This window comes from Anabas testudineus, chromosome 17 (genome assembly GCF_900324465.2).
Source record: "Anabas testudineus chromosome 17, fAnaTes1.2, whole genome shotgun sequence".
Lineage (NCBI taxonomy): Eukaryota > Metazoa > Chordata > Actinopteri > Anabantiformes > Anabantidae > Anabas > Anabas testudineus.
Window position 1 is genome coordinate 19,945,408 of NC_046626.1, and position 24,248 is coordinate 19,969,655.

Below are 24,248 nucleotides of genomic sequence, written 5' to 3' on the forward strand. Positions count from 1 at the left end.
GACGCTGAAGACACTTCGAGGGGGTTTTCTGCACATCGCCCCCTGGTGTCCGGGAGCACACACAACAACAACAATAACTATAAAACATAAAATATCTTTTTATTTTGTATTTCTTATCTGTAAAATCACAGATAATGGTGCACTATGCTTACGTTTTTTTTTATTTTATTTAATGTTTTCTTCGTTATTCTTCGTTCTTCTCTTATTTGCAAATTAATTTCCCAGTGACATAATTCTGTACTGTACTCAGCTTTCGTTCAAAATATAAACTACACAAATAACAGTATTCTTTTTTTATGTAAATACATCTTTAAAATGTTTAAACTAATCTATATAAACAGACAAGTTTTTTTTAAGATGCGTTTTATTCATACACAACATGTACATTCATATTCAACCTTGCCTAAGAGGACTTTTTCACCACTCGACAATGACATTCTCTGTTCGTAAACCCTTGACTCAGGAAAGCCCCTGCAGTGCAGCTTCAAGCCTTCTTGGCTAAGTCTCTACAAGATTTCTTCTAGCGCCTCCGTGTAGTTATCTAATTTTATCCTTCTCTGCCTCTGCTACTGAGATGTATCTGCCATGACCATGCTTCTGGAGAGATACTATTGGCAATGAATGTTGTCAGACAGAGTGCTTTGAGTTCTGCCCAAAGAGTTAAACTTTGTATTATCAGACCAGAGAATCTTTTTCCTTATGTCCTCAGAGTCTTTTAAAAGCTGTGACTGTGGCTTCTGTCTATAACACTTATCCTATTAAGGGTTGTGGGGATGCTGGAGCCAGCTTGCTGGTCTATGGTATGGTCTTCTATCACTCTACCAGGGTGTAATTTATTTGTATTATTTTTCATCTTTAATATATTTGTCAGTTGATTGTTGTTGATTGGCTCAGGAAGGATTTATTATTATTATTATGATTATTATGATTATTTTATTGATGTTACCTCTGTTTTGGCTGATTTCTCCATATTTGTTGTGATCCGCGGTGATGTGGAAACAGCCAATCAGATGGCGTTAATGAATGTCGACCACGCCCACCACCACTGTGTTCGCATGCGCCGACGGTCAGGCTCGACCAATCAGAGCGGCCCGCTGTGAGCTCGAGGGAGGAGCGGGAGAAGGAGGGGCGTGAGCTCGAGCTCAGTATGACAGCTCGGGGTTCACTACTGCACCAGAGAGGAGAAAAACAAGAAGAGGTCTCACTCAGAGTAAAAAAACAAACAAGCTGCCCAGTGACTAAAATAAGAACAGTAATTCATTGTCAGTTTGCTAGTTACAAAGGAGCTTTCAAGCACTGACATCTGCTAAAAAAGAGGGTACTAAGTTAGTACAACTTAGTGGTGTGACCACATTTTTTTATGTGCCACAATTATTTTTAGTTTTTCTATTTTTGAGTTTAGGAAAAAATAACATAAAAAAAAATGTTTTCATTAATATTTGTAGGAGTGCTCACAGAGTCTGTTTTAGGCTTTTATGATCATTACCAATTAAACTTACTTCATTTAGCAGTATTGTGTTTTAAAAAACATTTCTTGTCATCAACTTTGTTTAGGTAATAATGTTGTATTTTATTGAATGCTCTTAAAATAATTCTTTATTTTATAGAAAGTGTTTTATTTGTACCTTTTCAGAGACATTTCTCATTTGCGACATAAAACTTTACTTTAATTTCCTTTTTCCTTTAATATCTTCTGAATTTGGGAACATGATTCTTCTGTTTTATGAGTGACGCGTCAACCCGACATAGACGATCTTTGTGCTGAACACGAAAGGGAAATGAAACGGAGACTTCTCCATTCCAAAATCCCCCCTCTCTCTCTCATCTTTAGCCGTAACGAGTGTCTAATCGATCGGAAGCTTTGAGACGCGTTACGTTTATAACTCGGTTTCAGGGTTTCTTGGATGGTTTTTCACTTTTCCCTGCCGTAGAGCCTACTGTTGATCGTGAGGAATTTGCTTCGAGTGAATTTCCAGGCGCCAGATTTACCGAGCCCGTTTATAGGCAAGCTAGCTAGCTAGCCACCTAGCTAAGTCTTAGCTAGCTTACTCGCTAACTAGCTTGCAGTGCTGGTCGGGGGCTGAGTTTTGCAAAACATACTTGGGGGCGTCGTCATTGCACTGCACCTGTCCGTAACAATTTTACCTGACATTTGAAGACTGTTTGCGGTCAGGTTTAGATCCGTAAGCCGGTTGTTCCTAGCTAGCGTGCTCGATATAGCCTGCTAGCTAATACCCTGCGTATTTAGCCTAGAAGCCAATCCAAGGCCTCAGTCCATCACCACCATCAGCTGCCGCTACCACAACAGTATTTGCATCGCCGTGCAGTGAGAGTTGACAGGTGAGTAAGAAACTGTCTCCACACTTATTGTTTGTCAAGTTGGACATGGACTAGAAAACACACGACTGGACTAAGTCGTTCTGCTGCTGTGTAAAGTCATGTTAAGTTAGCGTGTTTGTTAACTGAATATTAGCTTGATTCACAACGATGGGGGTTGGGGAATCCGCGAAATCACACCGGAGGTCGCCATCTTTCATTGGGTGCTGCTGCAAGCTTGCTAACTAGACATGGCTGCTACTTTCTAGCCTGTGTCAACTTGAGCAGAACGCTTCGGCGTGTTTACGGGTGTCTTTTGGTTTATTTATTACCCAGTTTCAGCCTGTACTTTGCTCTCGTTAAGACTACATGCTGCCCGGAGACGGACTGTCGCTGGCTTGGCCCTTGGCATGGGCATGGCATGTTAGCTGCAGTGTTCCTCGGCTGTGTCAGCTACTAAATACGCCTGCATTGCGTATTTAGTAGAAGTTGAAGTGTTTGACCACCAAAGTTAACTCAAACAAACGCGCATCATGTGTGCTGTAGCCTGTCCGGATGGAGACACATGTTCAACCTTCCCTTTACCACAGAGACGTGCAAGATGCCTGGTAACAATCCTCCACCAGCGGTAACCCACCAACTAAAAATAAACTTATTGGCCCACTGTTGCATTTTTCACCGGTGGGGGTTGAACGTCGCTTAGTTTGGAACAACAGAGCAGCATTTGGGTCATAAATCATATCCTGGGATTATGCAGGGTGGAAACAAGGCAGCGGAATCGAGGAGGAGGAATGAGTGTAGCCTGTGTTTTGGTTCATGCCATGTCTAGACGCTATGTGCATTTGTAGAGGTAGCTGCACGAAGTGTGACAGGGGTCAGATTTTTTATTGGGTACAGTCAAACTGCATTGCTGGCTGCTGTCAGGAGTCTTGTGATCACCCAAATACAAAGTCATATATTACACAAAGACTGGGTAACTTACAGTACAGGTAATTTTTCCAAACTTATATTACATGGTAGATGATGTTTGTGAAAGGTGCTGACTGGGATGGTCAAATTATAATGTTATAACAATGTAATATATACTGTTGCACTCAAGGTAAAGTTATGGATCTCTGAAGTGATATTTTGTTGATTAAATTCATAACAGACATGTTTTAAGATAAGCATAGCTATGAATTTACACAGCTTGCAGATGACATTATTGTTATTGCTTTGAATGGCATGATCTTGCCACTCACCTCTTGCCATCACACAAGTCAATTGCATCCAAGTTGACAAACAGGTTTTAAGTCTACTGTTCAGAAAGGTTTATTTTACAAGGCTCCAAACCAAACCTTTTCCACAAGTAGCATTGGAGTACTTGCACACAACCTAACAGTATTTCTGAAAAATGCCCTGGTTGGAAATTGACATTTTACATAAATAACAACACACTGTTACAAAAATGTACACTTGTACTTTAATTTACTAAATAAATGTACCACCACAAAATTACGCTGTAAAATTAAACCTTCTGACTGACATATGGTGATAGACGCACTCAGTTTCTGTGTATGTAAATAAATAAAACAAACGGTAAACTGATAATTTTACATAAGTTTAAACATCTTGACAGCTAAAAAAGTATCTTAAAAAATTCATAAATTCATCTGTTTGAAATTATTTTTAAATAGATAACTAGATTTCTTTATCACTTTTTTACTCTGTTGGGCCTACATCTTAATCTTTAGTCTATCACGTTTTAACGGTTACATTTAGATAAATAACACAATCCTCTTTCTACTGTAGCTGGTTTCTGGTTGGTTTGGGAGTGCGGGTCATGCTGTCTCAGACACAAAGTCCAGAAGTTGCATAGTTTTAACATGCTGTGTGGTAAATTAGGCCAATTCATACTGTGACTTTCACTTTAGCGTGTTAATAGGAACCAATGAATTGGCAAATTAGCTTGATGGGAGCTGAAATCATCACTTTTCTGCACATTAATGATTGTTTATAAATTACTCATATTTGCTTTTTATTTGTGGGGCTTTTATGCACAGTAACAAGCACAGGTACTGTCAATTCTAGTATTACGTGTGACTTTACCTGATTTCCATGAACATTATCCGCAGTTACACATTCAAACTTGTAGCACACAATAGGAGATTGCTCAAGTCAGACGTGTTCTCACATGAGGAAGTAGTCAATTTGGAAGCGGGGTAATCTCTGGGTAGATTGACCGATTAGAAATTATACCATGTGTATAAACTGTCCTGAGAAAAATGCAGTACAACACTAGAAAACATGAAAAATATTTTTCATCTGACACTGCTCAGACTTTGTACTGGGGAGCTGGTCGTGTAATGTTTGTTTATTCTGACATTTGCGTACCTACATCCAGCTACTCTGGGTTACATCTAGAGAAGTTTAGGTTTTCAGTGCCTGTCTGAAAACTTCATCTACAGAAGATGAAGAACCAGAAATGGATCCACTAATCTCACTGGTCTAGTCAAGTGTGTTCATTCGCTTCTTCATAGTGTTTCAAGTGATATACATTGGAAAAAACATTATGGGCCATGTTTGCAAGTTGCACTGGTGCACCTAGTTGTAATATTTAGTCAAACCTTCTCCTAAAAAGGTCACATAATGCGACCAAGTGGATGCAGTCTGCAGCCCTGGCTTATTTGGCAGCTGACTAGGATTGATGGGGAGTTGTGTTTAACCCCTTTTGTTGCAGTGGCACAACACGTATATACACGCACGCCGTGTATGGGAATCATATGTGGCTCAAAGGTCACCAGCATTACAGCCATGCCATTCTTTTTCTGCTTTGTATGCAAACACAGCGAGGGCCGTGTCAGAGACAGGCACCCAATTGTTGTGGTGGATTATCTTTACAAACGGCCACAGCAGGACAGAAAAGAAGGTGTTTCCACTGATGTTTGGCTTCACTGGGGTCCTCTTTGCTTTTTCTGTGTAATGTTAAGGTCAGGTCCAGTGGAAGTGATGAACCGTTGTAACTGCTCACCAGTTCTGGGGATGAAAGTATGATGCTGAAAATGTGATCCACGCACCAGCACAGCAACATCCATCATAAAAATAGTGTGCAGAAAAATGTCACTGTAAAAAGAAAAAGCCAACCAAGCTGTGGAGGTTGATAGTCAGTTGTGCTGAAGCAGTGAATTGAATGACTGACAGGAAGTTAATGAAAGCAAATTGGACAGCTTTTGTAACACCTGAGAAGTGAGTTAGATAGCTTTATTTTCTCAAAACATGCAGCATTTAGTAGTAGCGTGGGTTGATTCCAGTGTTTGCATTCACCCTTCCGTCTGTACAATGTTACATATGTTCATGCTGGTTTGCTTGTATGTCACAAAATCAATCTTACAAGAAACCAGTTGATCTTTTTAGAAATTTCACAGTGAATTATGAATATGTAGACATACATACAAAAAGACAAACGGACCATATTATAGTATTATTTCTGTGTGTAAATAACAAAACAATATTTGTACAAATGTCTATAAACACCGGTTTCTAGTAACTATCGGACACTCGGGCTATTAACTATTATGCTGCAGTTGTGTGGGTAAACATCCATTCTTGAGTCTAACTTGTTTGTTCCCCCCGCCCCCCTGTAGCTACTTGGTGACACAGAGACTTCTCCCTGAGGAGCCAAGAAGCAGACGGCTCATGACTTCTGACCAGGACACAAAAGTTGTAGCTGAACCACAGGTGCAGCAAGTACAAGAGGCAAAAGAGAACTCTCATTTGGTGAGTGTACAGATACTCTACTTATGCTTATGGTTTATGTTTCATTCACCATATACTGGTGTGAAGATTCAGTGGTTCGGATTTTTACAGATGCTTCCTCCGGATTTACTGTATTTCTGTTGCAACAAGTTGCTGTGTTTGTATGTGTTGCACCAGAAGATTAATGAGTTTGAGGTATTTACTTAGGTGGTGTTGGGTGCAATGTATTTCCTAGTGTGATTAGAGCTTACAAGGGTTGCATTAAGATCATAGTCACACAGTTATACTTTTAACCATAGACCGAATCAAGTTTAACAAGTTTAACGTCAAAACAGGCTTTGATTTTGAACTGAAACAACTGAAACTTAAACACGACATACACATCTGCTGTTTGACCTTTTTATGAATAGTCATTGTCTGCTTGTTGCAGCATAGTAGTAGGTTTGCTTTTGTCTGTCAGTCTTGCCAAACTTGAAGGCCTTATCTAGAGTTCAAACTATTAATGAAACATCAATTTTTCAGAGAAACATGCAAAATATCTGTTAGTTCCTGCTTCTCACATGTGAATATCAGCTATTCTTTGCTGTATCTGTGTGTCTTTGGAAGTACTTGAAAGACATCACTCCATTTCATTCATTTCATATCTTTTATTAACTAAAGAGGAATTGTTCAATTAAAGGATAATTACAACTCCAGAATCCTAGATCACTAGAATGGTATGTCATCACTCTAATGGAACCTGTCGTGTTATTTTTAATCCTCCCTCTAATTCTTTTATTTATTCAAATACACCTGTTGTTAGGGTTGTTATGATACATTAAACACATGAGACAAGATAATATTTTAACACTAGTTTTGTTTTAGACTGGCTACAAATAGTGTTTTTATCAATCGATTTTTTCATTCAGTTGAAACTTGCAAAATAATACATGTGCATTTTGAAGTATTTAACCTTGTAATGACTTTAGTTCTACTCTGTGAGTATGAATTATCATATGCAGTAAAAGAACAAAAGCTAGCACTGCGAAAGGTTTTGCCACAACCTCATCTCACTGGCTTCTTTCCTGTGGTGATTCTACAGATGTCTTTACATTGTCCTTGTGTTACCCACAGTCTACAACACTATGTTCTTACAGTACTTACACTTTGTGTTTTACTGTTGCCGTTTGTTTTTCACTCGATAACCAAAATGCTGCCACGCAGACTATTTAAAAGTAGCCGGGGAATCTTCTATGCTAATTTGACAATTCACACTGCTTTGTTTCCGTAACATATCAATATCACGAGTCAGCTTTTCACATTGAAGAGAAATGTGTTATTTTAATGTGTCAGATATTAAACGATTATTTGCTTTAAGCAAATATTATTACTATTAGCTCCGTCATCATTGACCGAAATAGATTATCATTATTATTATTTGTTCTAAGAGATGTTACTACTTTTTACTCCAAGTGATCTGTGCTGTGATTTTATTTTAATAAGACAAACTTTTTTTTCTTGACATATAATAATAAATTATAGTCAACTCATCAAAGTCTGAAGTATTTCCAAATGGGACTCTTTTTTTAGATGGCTTTGAGTGAATCCTCTACCATCATTACCATATAATCATTGTTATTAACATTATTTTTTATAATTCATTTTTTTTATTGTGTATACATTTTAACTGTGAAACTCATCCCGTGAACCCACTTGGATTGGTGTTAAACATGCATAATTAGCGAAGGTTTTCTCTTCCTACCAGTGCCACCAGTCCAATTGACATACAATAATGAAATGGTGCATTTTAAACAGTTATGTGCAAGGGAGAAGTTATTAAAACAGGATGCAGAGAAAGAGGCACCTCTTATAATTAAATAACCATCAAGTGTTTGTTTTTATTTATTTTTTTTAATTACCCCTACAGTGGATTTTTTAATCATAAGTATGATGTTTTAGTCCTTATGAAGTCCAGGACTGAAAATGGAGCAGTGCAGGGCAGCTGTTGAGGTTTGATTCCCATGCCTTGAATGGATGTGAAAACATAACGTAATGCACTATCTACTAAACAAACTAGAGCTTAAACTGAGGCCCTGTTGCAGTGTTGGATATGAGAAATGAGATGTTTAGTTACTGTCATCACACTAAGGCAGTGGTTCCCAACCCTGGTCCTCAAGACACACTGTCCTACTTGTTTTCCCAACTATCCCTGCGCTCACAGCTTCTGATTGGCTAAACACACCTGTCTGTCTCCACCTGTCTCCACCTCTACCTTTATTAGTGTGTTTACCTCTTAATAGAAGGTTAGCTGCAGAGGTTAATTGCAGGTTGTCTGTGAAACAGTGTGTGTGTGTGTGTGTGTGTGTGTGTGTGTGGTAAGCAGAGAATGTTTTATGTTTTTGGCTTTTTGAGGTTAAATGCACTGACTGTGGAACTTGACACCAGCAAACAGACAAAAACACCTGCATATGTACGTTCTTATGTTTCAACACTTTAGTAGGCAACAAAACATCAGGGGCAGGTTATGACACATGGGAGACTCCCAACGGGCTGCTGTGTGCAAGGAGAGGGTCACATAATATACAGAGATGACCAGCGTTGTCAGTAAACACTACTTGCATACCTGCTTCTGGTAGTCGGTAAGTTGTCCCTGATCATCTGACTCTGACATTGACCTGTTGATGATTGATTAAATGAATGTGTAACATCTGAATCACCTTTAACTCTAATCCATCTTTACTGTTTGTGATGGGAGAGTCTCAAGTTGTCAGAGGTGTTTGTTTATATATTTGCCATAACTTAAACCCAAGTCATTATTTTTTATGATAGTAATAAAGAGGAAACATTGTAAATATTTTGGAAACTATTTTTAGAAAGGTTGCATCAGGCTCTGTTCCCTGTGTTCTCTGGGTTGATAGTTTAGTGCTCAGACTGTCATCATTCATCAAGCAGACCAAGCATTATCTCGTTGCAGTCATCAGTCATTGTTCCACTCTGTCCTCAGACGTTGATATGATTATAAATGGGCCAACAGAGGCAGGTTCCCGTAGAAAGTCTTGCAAGGTGCATAGTGTCTGTTTTTGACTGGCTAAATGAATTAATACAACAGTAACCTGAATGGTGGTGTAACTGTTTTGTGTCTAGATTTAAATATGGATTTACACCTGCAGATTAAAACCTGTTGATTCAGTGACGGGACTGAACTTTTTTCTTGTCATGTTATTAGATTTGACAGCTTGAGAGGAAACAGAAGGTTCATACAGTGTACCTGGCTAGTCTGACTGAAACCAAGCTACTGATTCTCAGTAGGGCATGTGGTGCTGCTGTGTAAAAAATATGGTAGTGTTTTAGTAGTCTTTCATTCCAGCTATATTATATTATATTATATTATATTATATTATATTATATTATATTATATTATATTATATTATATTATATTTTTATTATATTTTTATTATATTTTTTATTATTATTTTTGCTTTTATGTTGTGGTCGCCTTACACCTGTTGAAATTCAGGCGCAACCAATATTTAATTACAGCATTGGGCTAGTTCACCATCTGCACTGCAGAAGAACAGATGTGGTACAGAAGAGTGCATGGAGTAGTGAGCAGTGCGGTCAATCGGAAGCATGTTTGATATACAGCCATCATTTCCTTTGATTTGATTACCCTGGGTTCAGAAAGAGTGTATGGCGGTAAACAGGAACCAAGATTTGATGACATTTTAATTGACTAATTCAAATGTTACTGTATTATTATATTTATTGTATTTATTTATTTATTTTTACAAAATTTCAGTTCAATATGTGTATTACAGTGTACTGTCTGTGGTAAATATGGACTTAAGAATTAGTACATTCATGTTTGAAGTGTGAGCAGGAATTGTTAGTAGGTTATGCATCATGACCGCATCATGGCTCCCAATTACTGAAGAGCAATTACTAAAAAACACTTTTAGGCCATAAAACCACTCACAGTTAGCCCACAGCTAAATGCCACCATGGCAACATTATACATCTAGTTTGCATCACCCAGAGCTTTATGATAACTGCAAAACAAATAATATGTAAGCACATATTGAAATTTGTATTTCGTATAAAGTCCTGGAGCTTACATAGTACCACTGTTCGGACCAAAGAAACAACATGTCCAGCTATTAACTGTGGGCACTGTCTCAAAAGTCTTAAAATTGAAAATGTAAGAACATCAACATGTCCTTGCATTCATAAACTACCGTAAGGGGAAACACTAATTGTCCTGAGCGGCCTGTGCCTGTGTTTCTCTCTTACATATCTCCTGGTGTGGGTAGTTCTGCTTGAAATCCTCCACAGACTCCTCAATTCCTTTGAACAGTTTTTATGGTGTATAATTTTTCCCAGTGTGCAATGCAGCCCTGCAGGTTTGATTGATGGTAACACATGTGACACTTTCACAGACACTGTCTGGGCTAAATGTGGTCAGCGGGGTGGGATATTACACCAGCCTCCAGCCAGATTCTGGTGAATTCTAGCTGTGATGAGTAAAGCTGCATCCTCTACTAGCCACCTAATGTTCTGTTGTTTAGATTTGTGGTTGTTCCCTGAGTAAAGACACTGCTGGTTAGACTGAATGTGGGTGGTGAATTGTAGTAGCTGTCCAGGCTAGATTAAAAACATACATTTATTATTCCTCCCTCAGCTGCTGTTTCCTTGAACAGTGTTTGTGCCACTGTTCTGCTGTGGTGGCGGGTGGCGTCACAGGACTCTTGGGTTTGGACTGAAAATCAGATTTACTTTTTGTAGTGTTTGGCACCAGTGCTGTGGCCTGAGGAGAAAAGTGTTCACTTTCACAAGCACTTTAAATCACTCTTCTTTGAATCACACATCATGGTTCTTTGTGTTTATAGAGTAATTCTTTCACGGCCATACTGTTTCTTAAACTTAACACCCTTTCAAGCTGAAATTGTGATTCCCTCACTGTGTTGATGGATGGCTGCTGCTTCAGTACAGCGAAAACACATGGAATTGAATTGACAAATTTAATCAAAGCAAACACAGAGATGTGTCTTGATGTTTCCCCCTGACGGTTTTCACTCAACTTCTTCAAATGGGAAAGAATGTGCAACTAAGGAAATGGGTAAAAAGGCAGTGGATGGCCTTCAGGCAAAGAAAGTTATTTTTCCTGAGAGCTCCGAAATTAGGAAATGGAAAGAGCCTGCTGTCTTTTTCCACTGTCATTTACACATGCTCGAGATTGGAAAGAAGATTGAGTGTGAAAAGGAAGGGGAAACTTCCCCTGATGGAGTCCGGTGGACTAATGCTTCAGGCTGTAGGTCTCATTACAAGCTGGGATAAGTGATGGAGAAAAGCGGTCAGGGAACCAAAATACTGCTGCCATGGTCTAATACAGATATTTTTGTATCTCAGGGTTTGTGAACCAAGTCTTCTTAGTCTTTCTTCATAGTGTTTGCAATTTTAAGAAGTACAAAATGCTTGTAAGTCTAGGTTGTCTTTGTAAATACAGGTTTATCTCAAAGCCATTTAGGCAACATATATTATAATGAATGTAAAACCAATGAACAGAATAACTAATGAATGCTCACATTATTTCATTTAGAAGGACATGTCCCTGCCGAACGATGTTGACTCTAGAACTGACGTGTCTTTACGCATTAACAAGCATTTCAGTGAAAATCCATCCGAGCACTGTGTGATAACGAGAAACAGTAGGTTGACACAACAGGCTACTGTTGAAAAGAGCTCTTCATGTTTGTGTATTTGGTTTTTGCTGCTTTGAGTAAACACTTTAATTGTCAGAACATTAGTGATGGGAGAAATGATTCCTGTTTAAAGGTGTGCAAACATTTATGAAACATAGAAAGCTCAGCATATTACCACAGGCAGTAAAGATGAAAGCTCACCCTCAGAATTTAGACAGAAGAGCTGAATTTATTTGTAGATAATTGTAGAATTATGTTTTGCCATTAATCATGTGTTTGCGTTGGCATTATTTGTTAATTTCATTTGACTAAATGTGTCTACTAGATCTTAAAACAGGAATTATACAATAAGAAATTACCAACTGATCTTTTTTTTTTTCCACTATTACAATTCACAAGATCCAGTTATATAGAAATTTAGGTTTTTGTTTATTTTATTTGAGCAATAAAAATCTGATTTAGTTCCAAAAGAGCTGGTTCATAGTTATCCAAATCAGCCATGTGGTGCTACCAAACCCTTGTGTCTTCCATCTCATTCCTTATTCACACACATGCATACACACAGGGAGACAGAGTGATACACACCATATGCCTTGCACATATGTGTTTGAAACGGACCAGAAAATGAACATGACCTATTTATAGCCTAGTGTGTTGAATAAAATTGGTTATGGAACCAAGCAGAAAAGAGAAAATGTTTTCAACTGGGGTCAAATCCTTGTCTTGCTTGAGAATGTCACAGTTAGCCCCATTGCAGATTAAAGTGCAATTTCAGGTATGAAATGATTTGTTTGTGCATGACTGTAGAAGTAATGGAAAAATATGGGAGCAGAAACAGCAGTTTTCACATAAAACCTACACAGTAAAAAGTTACTGTTCACAACTAGTTGTTTGACTTCCTCCCCTGCCTGATACGTTACAAAGCAAAGCATTAGCATCTGCAATTACAACTATAGGGTAGGGTAGCATTGGGCTAATATGAACATGAACTGTGTTCCAATGTTATTTTTTGTGATGTAAAATACCTGCCACTCTTTGCAAACAAACATTCAATAATTTTTTTGAGGTTTTTAACAACAGTTTGTCTCGAAAGCCTAATATGGATTTGCAGAATGTACTGAAAGATACAGTCTGAATTGCAATTTCCTGCTGATTCATTGCTGACTCATTTTTACTACAGAGAAGTCGTGGTATCTGTTGGTAGAAGCTGACTTAAAATTTTGACACTACATAGACTCTTTTGCTATTAATCAGCCTGCACAGTGAAGTTAATGTCAGACATGCCTGTTGCAACTTTTATAGCACATTGCTGTGTTTATAAATGCAAACAATATGGTGACTAACTTTATAAAAAGGCGAGATTGCTGTTGTGAATTGTACCTACAAAGCATCACAATGAGAACATAACCTGTGAGAGCATATTCTGACCTTTTCAGTAATACACAGTATACTCTATATACCCTAGATCAAATTCTGTGCATGAAACAACAGATTGTTGTTTAGTATTGTCTGCAATCTTAGAGAAAATCTGAACAGGCAAACATCAGGAACTGTCCCTGACACCATACCGGCCCCGGTCCTGGTTTTTCAGCACTCATCAGGCCTACTGTCTCCTCCAGCATTGCAGCCATCAGAGAAGGAAAGTGAGCCTCAGGTCTGAAAACAAACCTTTAAGTCCAAGTTCAGCTGTTTTTTATTTTCTCCTCTGAAAGACTCTTCAGTCTGCTCTCTGCTATTCTTTCTTCTGCTGCAAGCTTGCCTCTATCAACAAGACGTGGCAATAAACGAGGGCTGCACTCCGATGTCACCAACAATAACTCATCCCTGTCCACGGTTCATGATGAATCACATCCTTTCGTCTCATCCCAAAATGCACCCTCAATCAGGGAAACGGCTAACCTTTTCCTTGTCTGTGAAGAAAGGTCAAACGTTGCCCAGAACGTACACTTCCGGTGATTTCAGCAGCAGTTTCTATGGCAGCCAGCTTGGACAGGAGTGGGAGTTTTACATTAATGCAGGGATGGATTAACAGCAGAGGTGGGGTTCTCTGTCTGTCTGGCTAGACGCATCCAGATTGATTTTGTAGTGCAGCGTCTGTGAAATATGACCTGGGAATGCGGTCTCTTGCTGCTCATCTTGTATCAAGTCAGGCTTATCTCTCTCCCTCTCTCACTCCCTACTCCTTCGTACTCTTATTTAATGTCTCTTCCTTTAATTCTGTTACTAATTCATTCTCTCTGTTAACCTGCTGCTTCTCGAATTAGAAGCAGGTTTTCCCAGCTTTTCTTTGGCCTCAGCAACTCAGCTCGTTAGCAGAGTAATCTATTAAAACCTATGCTCGGGAGGGTTGATTTAATTTAAGCGATGCCTCAGGGTTGATTTAGCACATGGATCACTGGAGCAGGCTTTGTTTGAGCTCAGGTGTGCAACTCAACACACTCTCTGCAGCTCCAGTATTTCACTGGAGAATGAGTCAGTGCAGCAACGACAAAACAAAAGCATAGACGGATGCTTAACAAGAACAAGACAGCCAGTCAGCTTCTGCGACGTCAGCCTAGCCCACCAGGGCAGCAGAGCCTCAGTGTTGTCATCAGATTTGTTGAACCAACCCAGCAGCTCAGATCGGTGGGGCCAGACAGTGTGTGGCAGTAGATGTGATTTGACAGGGATGACTTATGACAGGTGTGGTGCCCGTTTCATTTGAAGGAGCTCTGGTTGTGACTTAAAGGATACAATGTTAGTCGGGAGTCTTTCTCTGCCTGCCTGTGGAGATACTTAGACTCTGTTTATGTGTGTTAATCATGGATTGGATGCAGTGGAGCCTTATATCACCACCAACAGGAAGCACCTGGCCCGCTATGCCTCAGGACTTCAATGAAACACTGGCTCTGACAACGGCTCTGGGTTACAGCCTGCTAGTCTGTGAGACACAGGCTAACAGGCTACACTGCTGCTTTGATCCTGTGAGTACGTCCAGCAGGCAGCAGGGTTTTATGAGCCTGGTCCCTGTCAGCTTGTAGCAGAAACAGTGTGTGTGTTTTTATGGGAGAATGATATTTGTAAAACAACTTCTACAGTTACTGTGTTTGTATCTGAATGTATAACTCAAACATTTCTTTACATCTGTCATACTCCTAAAATCCGAAAGGTTCATCAATCATCTCTTATAACCCATTATAGCTTTCACACACCAGCCGGAACATAATATATTATCAGATTTTGAATGTGAAATGTGCTTAATGAAGATGTCAGTTAGTTACAGTCTTGTTCCTTTCTTGTTTTTATGTCGATGCTCTTTGTGATGCAGTTTATTTGCAAAGCTCTTGTGAATTTCCTTTTTCGATTTGTAGCTGTTGCTTTTTGTTTTCTTCTTTCTACAGTTACATGTCAAAAGTTGTTTGTGTGCTTTGTGTTGACTATATTAAGATTTTACTTTTCAGCTACAGAATTACCAATAAACACATAATTACAAAATTGTATTTTACTGACGAGTTATCGTAACATTTTTCTACTGAGTCAGCATCACATTAAAAAAACAAATGGTTTATTAATATTTAAATGTCTTGTTCGCCAATTTTAATATCGTTGTGCAGATATGCATCAGCTAGCATTGATTAAATTCTGATTAAATTCTGTGTTTTGTTCATAGGAATCCGCCAAGGTTTCAGACCTCAACCCCAATGCGAAAGCATGGGCCAACCACATGTTTAGCCTGGACCCCAGCGGGAGTGCTGACACCACAACTGCTGCCCTGCAGCCATGGAAGGAAGGCTGCGATAGTTCAGTCGACCCTGGCCCAGAAGGTCAGGCAACTATTTTTGATAGAAAATATGCTAACCCTGCCTACTTAAACGTTTTGTTCTTATTAGCAAATGAACCAAGTTGTAGCAACATGTAAATCCATGTCATCAGATATGACAGATAAAGTCTGGGTTAAGTGTAAGGACACAGAACGTGTTGGCATGTGCATGGGTGCCTGGGACAGTGAAAGGAATTGAATTGACTGCATTGAGCGAAGTGCAAGATGCAGTTGTAGTTAAATTATTGAAAAGAGTCGAATCGGTACACTGAGGATATAAACACTCAAAAGTGTAAAATATAATGGTCAGACGTAGTTTAGGCACTGAAAAGAGTTTTAATGTTAAAATTTAGTCTATATAATATGCACTAAATCCAGCTTGGTACATATTACGTGTATCACGTGTATTACGTGTATAGTTTGTGTTGCACATTGGAAACAGCTGTATTTGTTTATTTTTGTAAAGCTGATTTCCTGGAACTGCAGTAAATCGTGTGATTGCAGCAGGTAAAGGTACTGAAGTGGAAGAAGTTAAAACACTGAAAGGAACTTAACTGGTTGCAGTTAAATTGCTCAAAACAACTTGTTGAGTTAAAACTGAACAGAGTAGAGGAGTTATTGATGTTGTACCTAGTGAAATCTGTGTTGGTGAAGTAATAAGATAATGAATTTATTATTAATTTCTTTCGTGGTTAGATTGGCATGATAATAACAGGTGTGGTGTGTTACTGTCATGTACTTAAGAAGACGAAGTTCAACAATTAAAGCAGTAAAGTGTTAGTGTGAGTTTAAACCACGACGGGAAGATGTGCTCATAAATGTTGAACTTGTTTTTTCTCTTCTGAGTCTTAGAAGAATTCACAATTTCAATCTTTTTTGTTCTTCTTTACATAAACTCAAGTGAAAGCCTGACTCAAAAATAGCTCTTAGCTCTTTGTTAAAATGATTCACTCTTTCCCAGAAACTGGAACAAGGTGTGCAAGAGAAGAAAAGAAAAGCACCAATAGTAAGACTGTTATCATTGTACCTATTGTAAATATTGTAAAGAAAAACACTAGGAGCAGCTGTGCAACAAAAGCAAGGTTGCAGCACTTGCAAGAATGTCACTGTGCTTTGTTAGTTAAAAAAAACCCCAAAAACATTTAAACAAAATACTTTACCGTGTCGTTCCTTCTGTAATCATCTTTCACCTGGACCTTTTAGGACAGGAAGTAGCACCTGAATCATAAAGAGATGCACAGTTCTCACATTCCACTGTTTGCTTTTGTATCAGGTCCTGAAACAGGTTTGTTTTGTATCTTTAGACATTTTTTTACCATGTGCAAAAACAACAGCTTTCGTAAATCAAATTAATTTGATGTATCACCCATCTCTAGTTAAAACACTGAGAGCAGCTGAAATGTAAGTTGTATTCAAATTTTTAGAGTGTTCGTTTATTGTGATTGAGATCCAGTTTTGTAGTTTAGATGAGAAAAAGGCACCTTCAGAACTACAGATTACTGAACTACAGACGGCTTTTTTTGTATCCATGTATGTGAATGCAAAGCGACAGTGTGATATTGTTGGAATGACACATGAGCTCTACTCACAAACCCTTATTTTACTCTCCAGCCTACTTTCGTACATTCTTGTCACTGTTCTCGTCAAGCTAAGACGCCTCTTTAATCATTCATACTCAATTTAGCATTAGCTATGAATATTCCAACCAGAGAACCATTCCCTCTACACAAATGACCATAATCACTCACTTTAATGTGCTGAGCCAAGTATAGCCAATGCAGAGGCAACAAGGATATGGTGGTGAAACAGAAATGATTGATTAGTTCGTATTTGACACTGATTGACGTCTCAGCCTGTTTCATCTTCTACTTCTGTGAGGACATTTACATGAAATCTGATTTACATGAAATCTGTTACTGACGAAAGACTTCCCATAGTAAGGATTGATCTAATCGTGAAAATCAAACAATGAAAAAACTATTAACTATTAACATACACTTACTCTTAATAGCTTAAAAAAGCCTGGAGCTGGAGCTGGAAAAAAAGAATAATACATTTAATAGTAGTTAGTTTCATTCAGTCATTCAGCCTCAGTACCATATCTTTTCAACCTGCTTTCATAGAAGAACAACATTTTATTTTAGTCTGTGCAGTTATGGAGCTGTTCATATGATCGCATGATAAAATATTAGCTATTGTTCAATGTTACCAAAAACTATTTTAAGACGGGTGAGCTGACCGACATGAAGGTGATTTATTTTAGTCCTAATTTACAGCGGACTCGTTACACAAGTTCTGGAACATTTGACAAAATCTTTAAAAATATGGGTAGTAGATGTAATGTTTTATTATTGCAAAATAAAAATAAGTGTTTTACTTTTCAGTTTTTTACTTTTAACCTTTCTAAGGAATAGTGTCTGTGTCTAAAACAAGCTGCAGATGTTTTAATTAAATTTGACCATTTGCTTTGTAATCAGTGTTTGTGTTGCTTTATTGAAAGTGAGGCTCTAATCTTGCGACTGACTCCTCTTCAGTGTGTTGTAAACTAAACACTGGTTTCCATAGTATACTTTCTGTGTCACATTGTGCCTCTTGCATGCTGTAACCAGGGACCAGCCCTCACTGACTCCTTTCCCATCCACTATCAACTATTTTCCCAAGTGAGAACACGTCTGTGTCACGTTTGTGACATGTGTGAAAGAAGTTCCTATTCCCACCACCTTTCCTAATTATATGTCCTTCTTCTGATCGCCACAGACTATGAAGCCAGTGAAGACAAGACTTACAAGGAGCCCCTATTAACTGACCCAGATGAACCTCCACCGGTACCAGTAATGCTGGCCGATCCGGCACCTGTGGCATCCGTCACCCTGGAGTGCTCTGAGCCTGCCTACACAGAATACACCGAGTCTGGGCAGCCAGCCCAGACTGGGCACACAGGTGGGCTGGTTAGTTATTGGTTGTTAGTCAGGCTGGAGATGGTTAGAAGCTAATTATAGTGACAAGAAAACGTATGTGAACCTTTTTGAACTACGTTGTTTTGTGCAATAATTTGTCATAAATTATGATCTGATCTTTAACTAAGGCAAGAGTATTAACAAATATAATGTGATACTGTAAAATAATAAAACAAAAAAATCAGATATTTTATGTCTGATTGAGAAAAACCATAAAACCCTCATAGTGCTAGTGGAAAGAGTATGTGAATAATGACTTCTTGTTAAGAAAATTATTTTCTGCTCTAATAAAAAACACTTAAACTTTTTGAGTTTCCTTCGCCACTTTTTTATTTCTTTATTATTATTTTTTTTAACTTATAGCATAATTGTCTCTTTAATTTGCAATAAAAAGAAGATCATATTCTCAACGTCAAGAACCAGAATTTAGTTTCTGGGATGGCCGCTATTTGTTGTTTTGTTTTAATCACCACACCATCAAAATTTAATTGACCTGCAACAGGTGCCAATTCAAGTAATTTAACATACAATACAACTTGCTCATCTTAATGGTCTTTAAACATAAAGGTCAAGACCAGTTTAAAGTGTAGGATCGATTTCCTCAATTGTTTCGTCATTGATTTATTTCTTGACATTTTCAGCAAGCATTGTAGGCTGAATTTTACAGTGATGGATGTTTAACTACCTTTAAGTCCTTGCTGACTGTCAGGGAAATCATGCTGATTGGGTTTTGTTGAACTACTAATAAATGTTTGAGTATTAAAATACAACTTTTGGTGCTTTTGTCTGTATTTAATTAGCATTAACATGTTTGACAACCATTTCTGCTCCTTCCCACCCTCAACCTTGGGGAAATCGGTTTATTTTATTCAGCTTTTCATTTAATGTTTCATGTGTTGTTTTGGTTTTTGCTCACCAGGATCAGTTCTTTAATTTGCCAAAACCTTTTCCCTGTGTCTCAACAGGCACTGATGCTCAGACTGAGAATCCCCAGGAGGGCTTGAGGGAGCACCTGAAGAAAACCCTGGAGTTCTGTCTTTCCCGGTGTGTTGATCTAAATAATTTAACTTTGGATTGTTTTACATTACATTACATCACACTGAGGTATACCGAGTGTGTTTTAGACTAGACTGTGAGTGGGATTACAGAGCTTTCAAATAGAGTTTTCCTTGCTAACAAAGCCACACAATGGTATAGCTAGTCATTCCAGTCCTCTAAATTATAGACTCAGTTCTCTGAAGTCATACAGTCATCAGCCATTGTGTATAATTAGTAGTACTTTTCTTTGGATGGTCAGTTTTCTTTTTTAAAGAAACTAAAAATAAGCATTTTCCTCTTAACCTGACACCGGAAGGACAAAACAAATGGCTTACTAAACCACAATATGTTGAGGAATTCCTAAGTACAACAACAACAGGATAAGCATGCTAACATCTCAGTCCTGTCTACGTCTCTCATTACTCAGCTGCTGTTTCTCACTTGTCAGTGAAGAGAAGCCCTTAAATTGAGCCACAACAAGAAAGATAGCTGCTCTTAAGTGTTCACTAATGAACACAAAGACCAGAATAGAAAGCTCTTGTGGATCATTCGATGGAAACCCTTCTCTCATTATTCTGCCTGAATACTATTGATCCTAGTTGTTGTCAGCAGCAACGTGTTGCATTTCTGTTGAGCTCAAATGACAATTTTCTGTGTCAGCAAACCTTTAATGATGCACAGCATTCCCTGTGATGATGTGTTGCTTTCTGCTCATGTCCTCAAGGTACTCCATGCACACATGGTATCACTGCGTGGACTGCATGTGCATACAGTGCATCCTGACTTCAAATGTGTAGTCACTTTGGCAGTCATGTCCACTGCTATTGTGTGTTACAGCATGACCTTAACACCCAGCAGTTAATTTCCAACTATCTGTAGTAGAAGATTCAGGACTTTGCTGCTCTGAGAAAACGGTGCAAACAATTTGAACTGGTGCAAATATTTTTATGAGCTGAGTTTAATAACTTTCTGGTTGCTAGACATAAACTGCACTTCCAGTGGGCACTTACAAGTGGGATGGTTTACTTTGGTGCTGAAAGCAGCTAATAAACTAGACGGACAAAGATCTTCCCACACTGGGATTAATAAAATTAATTTGAATGTTGAATTAGGTAGAGAACAGTAACAGGGCTAAAATGAACAGTAGTTAAGGTTTTGTTTTCTTTATAAGTAATAGTAACCCTTGGACTGTTGTCCAGGCAAAACAGGCAGTTTAATTTTGATTAAACTTTTTAAACAGTATTCTTACTTTGAAATCAGTGGTTATTATTATCAGTCACTAATTAGGTCTGGAAGTTGATGTTACCAATGTGCAGTGGGACTGTTTGTTGTTAGTGTGGTCTGAATGAAAGCCTTATTTCATGCTATTGAATGTCTCTGCTGTGGCGATGGTTTTGCTGCTGGTTTGGAGGGAAGCTAGACCTCACAAAATTGATTTAGTCTTTTTTTGCTTCTCCTGTTAATCAGCTTGAAAATGTCAGTGAGTGTAGTTTTAATTTGCACTTTCAGCTTGTCCAGAAATTGAGAAACCTAGAGGCAATAGATCGGATTCTCTAAATCTTTGGAGGAAAGTGAATCATCTACTGTTACATTTCCTTTAAAATCACAGTTGCATAAGCAGCTGAATGTGCACAGTTACTCAAGGGAACATTTTGCTACCTGAACTGCATCTCGCCATGTCACTAACCACCTCTGCAACTTTTTCTGTCTCTCAGGGAGAATTTGGCGAGTGACATGTACCTCATCTCCCAGATGGACAGCGACCAATATGTGCCAATTGTGACTGTGGCCAATCTGGACCACGTCAAAAAACTCAGCACTGATGTGGAGCTGATAGTGGACATTTTACGATGTGAGTTAAATGTCAGAGCCAATCAAAATTGACTAGATGACGTAAGGTGATTGATGATGGCTAATTACCTACTAAAGCCGATGTACAAGACAAACTTAACCATGCACGGGAAATTTCTATCAGTGTGTAGATGAAGTTGATTTCCCAGGAGAGGTTGTTAAAGTGCACCCAGCAGAGTCTTACCTGCTTGTGTTTGATTTATACATACACTTAATTTACCTAATTTACTTCATAAATTAATCCTTTCTGACTTGAGATTCAAGAGAGATTCAAGCACTGTCAAGATTTATTATAGTAAATTGCAACAGGTATGATAAACAAACAAGCTCATTTCTGCTGCTATTACATTGAGCTTTGTGTGTTAGTATTTAACCTTTTTTATTCAAGTGATCACTCAAAACAGTTTTTAAGGGACAGCTTGTATGAAAACTTATTATTAAGAACATATTATCCTATTACTTACTGTTTTGGCTTTCTCTAGCTCTGCCACTGGTCCAGGTGGATGAGAAGGGGGAGAAGGTGCGACCTAATCAGAACCGCTGTATCGTGATCCTCAGAGAAGTTCCAGAGAGCACGCCCATAGAGGTTAGTGCCTGTGCTTGATTTACATGTAGATACAAAGATTGTTAATTGTTTATGTGAATGGTTGTTAGTCATTTGATACTCTCAGCAGCTCCCCAGCATGAGTCAACAATAATTATGATTATTCCATAGACTTTGACAGACTCTAAATATAAGAATAAGTTAGTCAGACATAATCACACATCAGATGTATGAATAACAGTTTGTGGTTTACTCACATGGCTTGTGATCAGAATGTCTTTTTTTATTTTTGTGTTGCACTTATGAAAGCATGTCAATATATAGTTTATTGATTATGGGTTTAAAAACAACTGAGACTATTGCAAACATATTACTAATGCAGTAAATATGAGTACCTTGCACGATCCTGTCTTAGTAACAAACATGGAATCTGAAGACCATTATATCGATGTCTCATATACAAGTTGTACAAAGTACATGTACAGTTTTAGTAGGGTTAACATTATTCAGCTCTTTTTCATGCTGCAGCAGTCAAACTGTGAATGTAGAATATTTACACAAGGCCTGTGATATCAGTTACACACTTACTTGTCTCAGCGTGAGTGAACATTTTCAGTTCAGAGCTGAAGATGGTTGTCACAGTAGTACATCTTCAGCTCTGCAGTGTGTTCACATCAAACAAATCTTCTTGTGCAATTTTTTTTTTATCACTTCATTTTTCAGTGTCAATATTTATTTTGACTGCACTGATGGCAAAAGAACATCAGTGGAGCTACTGTAGTAGGACCTGGACATTTGGTCTGAGTCTTCATAAGATGCTCTAACATGTACTTTGCTGCTTTGCGTTAGTCTGTCCTTAACATTAAAAACAGGTGGGGCTGGCAGCTTTATTTAGAGCCAATGATGAGGTCTAAGTCATAGGAGAAAAGACTTATTGTCTTTTTATCGTGTGCAGCAACAGTATCTGGCACAAACTTAACTTCCTCAGCCACATGCATTACTCGGAATCAACTAAATTATTTATAGTAGATGTGATAATTGACCCTAGAGCACTGTTGCAAACAAAGTTTCTGTTTGCCACCTTCATTGAATAATGAGCCTATTGCAGTGAATACATTTGGTGTAATGTTCCCAAGCCAAGGTGTGGCTTTTTGCTTTTAGTCATTTAACTTTGATGTTTATTAGCTGTAACAAGTTAACATGTTTGCTTTGAACAAAGATTTGGGTTTGAAGTCTAAAAGCGTGAAATTATTGTTTATATCTTATCCATTAGGATAGTTAATTAAGATAACTAATGGATAAGAGTCTCTTTTCTGTATGATTCTGGATGAAATGTGTTGTGTAAAACGTTTATGCGCTGCTACTCAATATACTGTAGTAGTGTTTCCTGAAGAGGTAGTTTTAGTTTGCAACAAGGACAATAGTAAAATGAAGTGACCTCCTTCCTGTTTTCTTTCGCAGGAAGTTGAGGCTCTATTTAAAGGAGACAACTTACCCAAGTTCATCAACTGTGAATTTGCCTACAACGACAACTGGTTCATTACCTTTGAATCAGAAGCAGACGCACAACAGGTAACAGCACACCTGAAGAGTTAATTATTTATTTATCACATTTTGTTTGTTTTTTTAAATTAACCTTTCTTTAGACTGACGTACTGTCCATTTTGTGCTGTTAGTAATTTACTTAGTCTTCTAATTGTTTCAAACCGGTGTTCAAGTAATAAAATTGTCAGTCGTGTTTCTGTTTGTCATCATTTTAATCAAATTGTTACCTAATGCTGTCCTGCACACTTGTCTTTTGATAAAGGCATATCAGTATCTGCGTGAGGAGGTGAAGACCTTCCAGGGAAAGCCAATTAAGGTAGGTTGTATAGAAAAATAAATATACAAACAAACTAAAAGATGTCAAATCATTAGCTTTTAATTGATTTACCCGTGTTGCAGTTTTGGTATTGAAGAGAACAAAGGTCCTTCCTTGTGAATCATTAATGTCACAAAACACATCAGGGTTTTAAGGCAGAGACCTCACTAATCTTTACTTAAGTGGTTCATTCAGAGGTGACATGACACTTTTAAGTAGTTCCACTAATGTATGAAAATCTCCATTAACGCTACAGAAGAAAAACCTTGCTAGGAAGCTGCTGCTTCAGATCTTTCTCCCCCCAACCCTCCTCAGTTATACAGTATTTTGCTGTTGGACTGGACACAGCCCAGGACACTTATCTATAAACATTATAATATAAAAATATAAAACAAAAAGCACTAAACCAAAGTTTGTGCATATATGTGCTACATGTATATGTGTATATGAAATATATCGATAAAAAAAC

At 38.1% G+C, this 24,248-nt stretch overlaps 1 protein-coding gene across 4 annotated transcripts in view; it reads left to right on the forward strand.

Annotated features, from left to right (window-relative positions):
* The first annotated feature begins 1,774 nt into the window (after window positions 1–1,774).
* larp4b (La ribonucleoprotein 4B) overlaps window positions 1,775–24,248 on the forward strand; it is a 33,553-nt gene continuing 11,079 nt past the window's right edge. For 2 of the 4 annotated variants that reach the window (XM_026374819.1, XM_026374820.1), the window contains exons 1-10: window positions 1,775–2,340; window positions 5,940–6,072; window positions 15,379–15,532; window positions 16,490–16,534; window positions 18,286–18,468; window positions 19,451–19,529; window positions 21,239–21,375; window positions 21,857–21,960; window positions 23,380–23,490; window positions 23,726–23,779. In XM_026374819.1, coding sequence (XP_026230604.1) covers window positions 5,992–6,072; window positions 15,379–15,532; window positions 16,490–16,534; window positions 18,286–18,468; window positions 19,451–19,529; window positions 21,239–21,375; window positions 21,857–21,960; window positions 23,380–23,490; window positions 23,726–23,779 — 948 coding nt within the window. In that variant the 5' untranslated portion in view covers window positions 1,775–2,340; window positions 5,940–5,991. The remainder of the gene's footprint in view (window positions 2,341–5,939; window positions 6,073–15,378; window positions 15,533–16,489; window positions 16,535–18,285; window positions 18,469–19,450; window positions 19,530–21,238; window positions 21,376–21,856; window positions 21,961–23,379; window positions 23,491–23,725; window positions 23,780–24,248) is intronic. The other 2 variants (XM_026374821.1, XM_026374822.1) reach the window with 1 other exon arrangement.